Raw genomic sequence first — 11,191 nt, 5'->3', positions numbered from 1 at the left:
CAGGAATACTAAAAAGTGCAAGTTTGAGAGTAAAATCACTCTACAGCCTACTTGTTTTGTGAAAATCATATCTTTCAAAGAAATGAAATTTGCTTGGAGTTAAAATAAAGCATGTCTCCAATGAGAGATGTGCAGAAGTGCTGGAAACCTGAGAGATACACTGCAAAGTAGTTATTAACAGAATAGTTATTAACTTTATCATAATTCCAATGATAGGCAAGACATTGCCAAGAATAGAAATGAATACTGGGATAAACCAGGTACATGTGGCCACGGGTGCTTCTGAGCACAGGAGGCTCTGCAGTTAGCATAGCTGGGTGTGAAATGAGAGCCCATCTCCTCCGGTGATCCCCGGCCGACAGCACCACATAAATAGATACCTGAGAGGCAAAGAGCCCCCAGCCTCAAAGAGGATGGGCACAGGTTGGACACTTGAGGCACATCTCAAGTAGCCTGATGTTGACCCTGCTGTGCACAAAGGCATGAATGCTACTGCTGTACCTGAAGCAACAAACTCTGAATGGTATTTCAGACGTTTTAGAAAAGCGGCCCAGTATACGGCATAGGATGGAGCCAGAAAAGGCACAAGATGGAACCAGCGGGAGGTAAGAAGAAAGTCTTGTGTGTCTTGGTATCCTGGGCACAGTTTCCATGGTTCATTTCTAGAGTGCAGGGGCAAGCACCTCTGTGCAGCCACAGCACTTTGGTACCATGCAGATGAAAGGCTCAACTCGCCAGCAACACACTGAACATGATGGTCCTGGAACTGTTCTGTGGAGATCTCTCCTGAAATCAGCAGATATTCAAGTACGTTCAAGCTCACCTACTCTGTCTATCAGCAACTTAAGAAACCACTATTACAAAAAGATCAGTGAGGTGACAGACATGCAGAAACTCAAGTGAAAAAGAAACTAGAACTCCACTGCTTGAATCTAGAACTGGAAAGATGTATTTTTATCAAATGGACTTTGAGTGCCCATGCTTCAGAGGCCTTGACAGCTGCATCAGTTTAAAGGACACAGAGAGCACCACCTCCTCTCTTTACACTACATGGATGAATTGAAAGATTTATGGTGTATCTACTCCAAAGATGTATGCTTTCTGTTTTGGTTGTTTCTCCACCACCCACATTGTCCAAGCAATGATTCACGATGTCCATGTGGCCACCATAAGAGTTTGGCAGGGGAAAGCACAGTCCATTTGCACTTTTCTCCCAGAGAAACATGAAACTCCTTTATCACCCACAGCAAAGCAGCAGTAACCAGTACACAAATGGGAGTAAACACAAAGCAACCAACATCATCTGACTTGCAAATTATTACATGACAATTAAAACAAACAGAAGGAGTAATTTCAAACCTTTTCTTTTTTTAGCTGCATTGTAACATCTGGCCCAAACCAAACACTAACACCCTTGACCTTTAGCATATTCCAAATCCTTGATAGCTGTAAGACAGCTTTTCAAGCTGCCTCTTGCAGATCAAAACTGAAAGAATACATGCACTTCAAAAAGTTCTACCTGTACAATCCAATCTAGGTGCTTCCCATGGTCTATATTTAGCTGGACTCCGTTGTCTCTGAGTTTGGATCTTACAACTCCTTCAGCCAAAATGTGCTTTTGTGCTGGAACGATTCTACTGAATTCAAGAGCCCCCCTGGCTCACAGCAGCTACAGATTACGATCTTTGACCAGGAAGCGACAACCTTAACAAGAACTCAGAACTATAATGCATGCCTGCAGGTAAACCTTATTAAGAAAATGAATGCTATTTATGCATCAGCAGTTCAGGCACAAGTACTGGATCCCCTTGCTCGCACACAGAGCACAGAGCTCCAGCCCCTTCAGTTCGCTTCCTGCTGCCGTTTCCTGTCACAAGCCTTAAATGAGAGACTTTTAGAGACTTCTCACTGGCAAGCTGATTTCAACAGCTTGTAGTTCACATAATACAAGGCATTTATTTTCATAATGATATCTCAGCATTATTTGGGTATTTTTTTTCCCAGGTATTTCTAGGGGAAATATATGTATCTGTAGTGTAACACAGAACTAAAAACTGTTTGCTATTGTTCTTAGAAGCACGCTTTATTTTGGTCACAAACATGAACAGTTCTACCTTTTCTCTGTGTTGCTAGCAGTAAGTGAAAAATTGCAGGATCCAGAGGAAACTGAAATAGGTTTTGAGTGTCTACCTGAGGGATAAAACCTAATCTACAATTTCAAGCCCCAACAGTGAATTCCTCCGTTTTGTAAGGCATGCCAGCTGCCATCTTCTCAGCACCCCCTTCACTGCAGACTCTGATCCACACGCTGGACTCAAGGTGCACTCAGATTTTGGAGTCTGTGAAACAATTACCAGGAGAAAATCTCACTACACAAAGATACCTGCACAAAGGTTTCTGGTGAAAAGAAAGTCTTGCTATTCTCACCTTAAACACCGGCCAAACAAGCCAAGTCAGGGAGCTCTGTGGAGCACAGCACAACAAAAGTTATTAGGTGGTTATCTACACTACTGCTCTCACCCTTGTTGTTAGAGCTCAAACCTGTGGCAAAAGCGGGAAATCAAACGCCAATTGCTAGCACAGACAGGGCTGAAATTGTGAGCTGTTAAAATGAAACTCAAAGAAAATTGTTTCCCCTGTGAGCTTGGTGCATCTTCCTGCCTTCACAAAGGTGTGACTTTTTCACAGGCTCCCTGGGGCAGTGTCGTGCTCTGGAAGAGGGTGCAACAATGGCAGGGTCACGCCAGCGATGCGCTATCCACCCACCAGCATGTTTATTGTGGCTTGCTTTGCTTCTGAGCAGCTCATCAATGCTTTATGCAAGGTGCTGTGCAGATGGCATCTGCAGCCAGTGAGCTCCCCGAGGCAGGACAGGATCCACCTCCTCCCTTCCACCCAGTGATGTTTCTAATAGAGAATACTGGGCTGCAAAACTGGCCCTTTTTGTTTTGTGCTTGTGCAGTCTAACAAAACAACTAAGTGTGGACAAGGTAATGATAATTAAAATTGTCTACTGTTTATGGAGGGGGAAGCTGAAAGTCCCAGGTGCAGAAGACCCTGACTTTCAGGCAGGCTGGGAGATCCATTAACCTCTGACAACCCAAGCACACAGGCTTAATTCTCAATCTACTACAGTCAGCCAGAGTCAGACCAGCTCCTGCATGATTCGCATATCTAGCTCAGCTCCCTAACCTTCCTCACCTTAAGATCTACCTATTAAAGAAAGCAATCTTCACTTAAAAGCATTTCAGGGCCTATCTGCATTATAAAACAGTACATGGACATGCAAAGAACAAGCTTGCCTTCAGCACACAGCACAGTCCCCCAGATACCCACTGCAAACTACACAGGCTTCTGATTCAGATCAAAGATTTTACTCTGAACCTCCCATCCTCTAAATTCCCCCTCTGCCAATCATTTACTCAAAGTCCAGCAGGCTGAGACTGCCTGTAGAGGCTGAGGGGCAGTGGGGGAGGCAGGATATGGAACACCAGCATGCAAGTCCCTGCTTCATACTGGGCACTGCTGCTGGGATAAGTCATGCCTCTCTGCTACCAGGCAGATAAAAATGAAGAGAAAAAATGCAGTTTCCCCAGCAGTAAATTAAAGCTTTAGATTTAGTGTGGAAAATGTTGTTCTTTTTACTTTCTAACATCTATTCCAGCCAGAGCCTTCTCTGCTCTTATATGGAAATAAGGGCAGGGTGTTTTGAATATTTCCTCGAAATGGCATTAAGAGCTACCTCCTTTTAGTGTATCATCTCCTTTAGTTACTGCAAAACATTCTTGGGACAGGTACCACTGCAGGCTGCCAAGCATGTTCCCATGCACCTTCACAATTCGCTGACATCGACGGAACGGTGGCAGCACAGTGGGAAGGAATTAATACACGGGCTTAAAAGGAAACACAGGATGCCAAGAAAATTACTCTGACTGTACAGGCTCATCAGAATCTTCAGTGCAGAGGCCCACAAACTTTTGTTCTTGTTGTACAATCGCAAATTGCTGGTGGTGTGGGAAGAAATTGGGACCCACAGCATGTTTTTCCCCACCACCACGTCACCAGCTAATGCAAACATATGTTAATTTTTGCCTCAATTCTTACTTTTTGCCAAAAGCATTACCCCATAAATCATGCAACTGCTGTTCACCTGGATGATGCAATTTCTTAAATCTTTTGCAAGTCACTCGATACATCAACTAAGCTGCCTCTACCTTAGTTTACTGACAGAAAACCTAGGAGCAACAGGTTCTCGTAACAGTACAAAGGCAACAGAAAGTTTACATAAAACAGGCTGATCCCTTCTCATACTGTAGTCTTTTGCCTTGCTGAAATCAACAGGAGTAAAGGATGGCAAAGTCTGGCCCTTCATAACTGCAAAGTGCCTTTTTTGATAACTGGACATTGTTCCTATCCTTGACGAACACAGTATTTAGAATACAAAACCCAGGCCTGATAAAGGGTAAGTTTAAAAAGTCCAGATGATTTACAAATAAACAGATGTCCCATTGCAAAAGCTTTAGAAAATCCAATAAAATACACATGCTGCTTAGTGAGGTGAGGTGAAATGCCTGAATAACTATATTAGAAAAGAAACAATTCAGCTCTGAAAAGAACAGGTAACTAATTACAGCAGAATGCATTTATTGGTGTTCCCTCTTATAAACAAGACAACCTGGATTTCTGCTGCCCACCTTAACCACTAGATCATGCGAAGCGTATTTTCTGGGGTCAGGTATTCTTTGACTTAGAAATCAAATGATGTTTACTACAGCATGCCATTACAAAAACACAATACAGAGAGCTCAGGAAAGGCAGTAAAGGTGATCCTAGGAAACTAAATAACTCCCAGTAACCATTGTTTATTCCTATTATTTATTTATATTCATCCGACACCATTAGGGCTTGAGACCACTCTAGAAGTCAAGCAAATACTAGACAAGATGAAAAGAAAGAGAATCTACAATCAGCCACTCATTATCCCTTGATGGCTGCTCAAGAGCTTGCAAGATTACCTGGAAACTTTGGCAAAACATTTTTAAAAGAAGCACCTCTACTGGAAAAAAAGTAGCATTGGTCTCTAACACTGGGCTTTTCTCTTTGAAATGAATTTGATTTGTTTTGCTAGAGTCTGAGCCTATGTAAAATTATCTGAAAAAATATGTAAGATGAAGTGATGTATTCTTGTACCTCAGTACGTGTAGAAATCATTTTACTTTGATATAAAAATACCTTTATGTATATTTTCCCCCCACAGACTTCTAAAGGGAAGAAAATACAATAATTGCCTGTAATTCTTTTGAGTAAAAAATGTTCATTTCAATTATGATTTTTACAGTAGAGTTCTCTCAACATGAGACTGAACAAGCAATGAGGAACATGCACTGGTCATCCTATTTTTTTGATAGCAATATCCTATTCCTTCTGATTCCCCATGTTTGTATCCTTGGGAACTAGTAACATAAATATTTGCTCCCAAGTCTAATTTTACTCACACAGTTAAGTCAAGTGATTTGGTTTTCCTTATATGAACTTGAATGGGATTACTCACTTGAGTAGAGTTACTCATGAGCACAACTCTTAAGATGAGACCATGAACTACAACAGATCTGCTTTATTCCATTAGGGAAAGTTAGGGAAAAAAAAAAAAAAAAGAAAAAAAAAAAAAAAAAAAAAAAAGCCTTACCTGATGTTTTTTCTGTGAACACCACCTTGGACTCTGCTGTGAAATTTTGGCCAGTCAAGATCATCTGTTGTCCTCCATAAACAAGGCAGCTATCAATGTCTTGTCTTTCAACCATTGGAAGTTCATGAGCAGACCTTTGGGCTGTGGACAAATTGCAGACATGAATGAAACCAACTTTGTTTTACCAGGACTTTCCAAATCTTCCCAGAACTATCCACAGATAGATCTTGTCATCATTACCATCCGCTAACTGCCAAAGCAGCTTCTCCAGAGTGCTAAATTTAGGTCTGAGAGGGAAAAATAAACTTACTCAAGGCATTTTATTTGGAAACATTCAGAAGCTGGCTGCAGTGTTTCAGCTGTGCTGGCCTTACTCCTTGTCCTTGAAAAAGGACAGCTTGGATGAATGAACTGGAACTTGCCCATGTCTGTTTCCAAATAAATGGCCAAATTTTCAAGTGCAGGCACACTACAGCCCTGGAGCCCAAAAATTCCACCTGCAGAGAGGATTCCACTGAATAACACTGAATTCCTTCAGAAAAAAAAATAAAAATAAACCTCTTCTGCAAAAGCCCACTGCTTCCTACAGAACAGGGACTACGCTGGGCCTGGAACAACGTGTTTGCCAACAAAAGCAGAGTCTCCATATGCAGGCACTGAGCCTTGTGCACACAACAAGAGGGGCAATCATGACGCTGTGTCTGCCAGCAGGAAGGGTCACATCAGGACTGCTGCAGCCTGGGCTTTTTTTGCAGGGGTGTTTTGCAGGGGCTTGAACATCTGAGGAACAGAGTCCTGTGTTACATACTGAGTTTGATTACAAAAGGTAAAGAAATAAAAAGTAGGATGGAACCTAGATGGACATGTACACAATGGAGGGTTTCTAAGGTCTTTACTGTTCCTGGCCATGAACTTGGAGTGTGGCTTTATCAAGTTATTCTCTCCTTCCCTACCAGAAAACCAGGATAGCACCATCTCTCTACCTGCTTGTCTCTCATCCCATTAAAACAGCCATTTGCATGGTCTGAAAAACTTCAGAGAATCCTGGTCACCATCCCGACAAGCCCATTCCAACCATTCGCGAACAAGTGTCAGGAGATGAAGAAAGTGAAGATGTGAGGACTGTTCCCTACAACACAGACAGCTGGAAAACATCATCAGCTTCCCTGTGACCAGACCAGGTAGGCAACAATTTGGGCCTGAACTGTGAGTTCACGACCTGCACTCCAACTCCTCCAGATTCATCCACTCCAACTGCAAAGGTCTCTTGAGGATAAAGCTCATCTATTTAACAGCTGGCTTGGCTGGATTTTAACTTTCTCTGACAAAAAAAGCCTTCTCTCAAGAGACCCTGAGCACTTGTGTCTTCCCTTCACTGAATACCACTGGCTGCTGAGCCAAGACTAAAGAAGCAGTTTAACCTGTGTGTTCAGCACTGGCTATCCGCTCGCACACAGGCAAGGCTGTGCTTTCTGTGACTGCTCCCGGCACCCTTTAACTGATGTGCAACCTTCAGAAAGCTGAAAACCTGACAGCTCTTGGCTGTGGTAAGAGCTGTACACATCCTCTCACTGCACAAAGAAAATTCTTGAGTACTCGGTACGAAAACACAAGCATTAAATCTCTTAAATCTGTAGAAGCAGGGAGCAACCTTTCTAGTAAGGACAGACTCAGCTGAACCCTTTCTGCCAGTCATGACACAAGACTTTTTACTCATGTTAAAAATATAGATAATTCAATATTTGTAACTTTCTTGTGCCATTTTGAGAGGCGTTTTATAAAATCTATTTAAACAACCTTATGACTCATTGTTCCCTTCAAATATATAGCAACAGCTGGGCTAAAATACTGCCAATTAAGAACATATATTCAGATTATTTTCACAGAAGCTACTAATTTCTTTCACATGGCTGTATGATTAATTTTTTTCCCCAAATACTCAATTTTTTGTTGAGTTCATAATTGGATTTATCACAAAGACAGATTTGTAACCTCAAAGGCTTAAGAAAAAATACCAATCATCAAAAACATGTCTACAATAGTCAAGAGAAAATGTATTTAAGCCTTGCCCAGGACACTGTTTATTCCTATTCAATCCCCGAATTTCACTTCCAAAGCATCACAAATCATCAAAATTCCAGATGAACCTAGGTCTCCTTCAGACTTCAGGGTGTTAATAGAGAGCTTCGTACCTGACATCCCACAGAACAGTGGTTTTCAAGGCTTTTTCAGGATGAGGAAGAACAAATTTTAGCCTGGAAATAACCCTCTGACTCATCTTAATTATATTTGGATCTTGGCAAGCTGGAGATTGCTGCTGAAGACCACGCCTGTCCAACTTCCATAGAGTTTGTGTACCTTGCAGCCTACCAGGGAGCCAGTCACTGAGAAAGTGCATTCCAGCTCCAGGAAATGCCAAGGTGCTAAGGGACAGGTGGAGGAACACAGGTACCTACAGAGCATCAGCTTTTCTTTGCCCCATTTTGCTTGCATTCTTTCCTCCCACTAGGTGGTTTGCAAGCCCTTTTTTTTTTTTAAACAAAAAAACCCATACATTTAATTTTCCAAGCTCTTATTTCTTTTTATCCAGGCCTATAGGAAGGTTTCACCCATTCCCCATTTCACAAGTAAGGAGGTTCAAGTTTAAGTGTGGACCTGTCTCAGTAGGATTACGTTTTTTTTTTCCTCTACAAGAAATATTAATTACCAATAAATCCCCTTCCTCTAAGGATCATGATGGGTGGACTGCATGCAGTAATTTCACACTACTCCTTGTCTTCCCTCAGGGGTTGGCACTTCATAAAGTGACCTACAGCTACTGTAGTTTATGAGCTTTGAATAAACAAAACACTGTTGATTTAACCAGTTGGGGTGTTTACTTTCGCTAGCGACAGTTACTGACATAAGGCAGCAAAGCAAATGCTATAGAAATACTCAGACTTGGCCTGAAGCAGCATGTCAACCTATTAACATGGGATGTTATTTTTCTATTTTATTTCACTGTCTACAAATCAAGATGTCATGATATATGGTGCCAAGAAATACAATGCACGCAGTGACAGGGGAGAGAAAGGAAGCTACTGTCTTGGAGTACTGCACCACCTCCAGCAACCCTCAGCCTGGCAGGGAAGCAGCCACGGCCCACACCACCCAGCAGGACCACTGCTGGCCACAGCCCACCCAGCCGTCTTGGGGCTTGAGCCTTTATCCCCCTTCCCATGTCAGCAGGTGAAGGAAAGGTTCAGGTGACCTAAACCACCAGGCCAGCAGGCTGAATGCTTTACAAGGGATGCACAAGCTTGGAGGCCAACTGTAACGAAGGGTGCCAAGGCAGGATGAAGGTGTTTCTTGCTTCCCTATCTACCCAGACCATCCATAGCTGTCCTTTCTCAACAGAGAGGCTATTTGGTTTCTAGGGGGAAAAAAATTTAAAAAAAACCAACCAACCAACCAACCAACCCAACCCCAACCAAACACCACACACAAAAAAACCCCCCCACAAACGTCCTTTGAGAGAACGGATTACAAGGCCAAATCTGCTATGGTTCCAATTCTTCCCCAGGAAAGTGCTTCCCATTGCTGCTAGCAGGTACCAAGTGACAACCTCAGTTGTGTTCCCTAACATGCTTCTTAGGGAATCTCAACCCCACCTGAGAGCCCCTTTGCCCCTGCACTGCCCAGCTCTCCCCATCAGCACTCCTCCTGCACACATGTCCTGGGATGAGCGGTTCTAGCTCTGCCTGAGCATCACATTTCCTTCCACCAGCTCGCAGGGCTTCCAAGCACTTCCTTATCTTGCCCAAAAGCTGAAGTTAAATGTCTCTTAACAGCCTCCAGAGAGGAACCATCTTGGTAATCTCTGTCCCTGCATGTGCAGCGAGAACACTAACGTGAGCTGCCTCTGGGGAGGAGCAGGCTTGTGAGCTCCGTGCAGGACAGAGTGGGTCTGACCAACACCATCAGCGCAGAGATACTCTGCAGCTTCCAAGTATCAGCACACAATCTCAGTACCTTCTTCTGCAGAAGAGCTGGAGGCCTTCATGAAAACCTCAGTGTAAGCAGGGACCACAGAATAGCTGCTAGAGTGAAATCTGCCACCTGCAACACTGCATCCAGAGCTTAGGTTTACCTGTTTTCCCCATAGCTGATCAGTGTTCAGGAGAGCTCTTACTCTGGGCAATTGCAAGGAGCAGGACTGAGGCTCACCTGCAGTTCAGTGAACTCTAGAGTCACCTCTAATCACTTCCAACTGCCATCAAGCCAAGTGAACCAAAAAATGTGGCTGCTTAAGATGTGGGGTCACAACTTGCCACCCCCCCAGTGCAGCAGTCTTCCCAGGCCAAATGTCCAGGTCCCTCTTTGGACCCTCCCTTTTCCTACCCAGCCCAGGGCAGCATCAGCTCACCCAAGATTGCTGGAAGCCTTCAAGCCACGACTCGCCTAACATCTCTCTCCTAAAGGCTCTTGGCTCCAGCCACTCATTCCTGTCGGATCTGAGAAGAGCAGATAGAGCTGGATGTCTGGTGCTAAAAAAAAAAAAAAAAAAAAAACCAAACCCTAGAAGCAATAGCAGAGGCATAGTTTGTTGTGGGATTAGTTCTTCCACCTCATTGCAAAACTTAATGAGCCAAAGTAAATACCTCATCCCTCCTGTCACATTGTGTTTATTTACCACGAGCTGCCTGCCTGAAGCAGGATTGATAGTAGCCGAGTTCCTGTGCCCCATGCTTATCCAACACATTAATGTCCCTAGAGACTTTGATCTCATCCATCACACACTGAAGCACACTGAGCAATCTGGTAGGAGGAGATGCAAAGGCCAGGGGAGCACCAAGGGCAGGAGACATCTCTAGCAGGCAGGTAGACATCAGTAAGGGACCCTAGAGAGAAGCAATCTTCTAATCGGAGGGGTGGGGTGAATTATCTCCTGGTAGGAGTAAGGGCCAGCAGAAGGCTTAAGAGAAAATCATGTAAATAGAGCTAATTTACAACCCTTGTGATTAGATGGGAAACCTTGAAAATGTGACGTAAATGCTATGAAAAGAACTCTTCAGTATGAATGACAAGTTTCTAATATGTTCCCAGTGAGAGTTACTTGGCAGTATTCACAGAGCCATCCAAGAAAAAAGCACCAAAACCAGAGGGCTTTACTCCACTTCCTTCTCTGCACATGATTTAATTTAGGATGTCTTCACAAAGGAGTGACAAGCGCTGGTGGCAGCAGTTTCAGATAAATATGCTACTTTTTATGAACTGCAGCCAGCTCACCAAAACACCGTGTGATTAACGACAGGAAAACCATGGCCTCGGTTCACTTCTCTGTCAATCATCTCTGCGGGTATGCACAGCATTTCCCTTTAGTCCCTTGTGGAGAAGATCTGCTGAGCTTAAATCACGCTCAGAAATCCATGCTCTGCGTAACACACTAGGGCACTTGCTTTCACCAACAGTGGTACTGCAAAGACAAAAAGTCAACAGGAGTTCAGCCTCGCAGCGAGGCTTGCA

At 43.5% G+C, this 11,191-nt stretch overlaps 1 protein-coding gene across 1 annotated transcript in view; it reads right to left on the bottom strand.

Moving 5' to 3' along the window:
• LOC103776519 (nuclear factor of activated T-cells, cytoplasmic 2-like) overlaps window positions 1-5,827 on the bottom strand; it is a gene marked incomplete at both ends in the record, with an annotated part of 17,991 nt that extends 12,164 nt beyond the window's left edge. Inside the window, one exon of the mRNA XM_008944032.1 lies at window positions 5,687-5,827. Coding sequence (XP_008942280.1) covers window positions 5,687-5,827 — 141 coding nt within the window. The remainder of the gene's footprint in view (window positions 1-5,686) is intronic.
• Window positions 5,828-11,191: the final 5,364 nt, after the last annotated feature.

This window comes from Merops nubicus, unplaced genomic scaffold, assembly GCF_000691845.1.
Source record: "Merops nubicus isolate BGI_N331 unplaced genomic scaffold, ASM69184v1 scaffold30587, whole genome shotgun sequence".
NCBI lineage: Eukaryota > Metazoa > Chordata > Aves > Coraciiformes > Meropidae > Merops > Merops nubicus.
The sequence above is the reverse complement of the archived record's forward strand: the minus strand, read 5'-3'. Positions and strand labels throughout refer to the sequence as shown.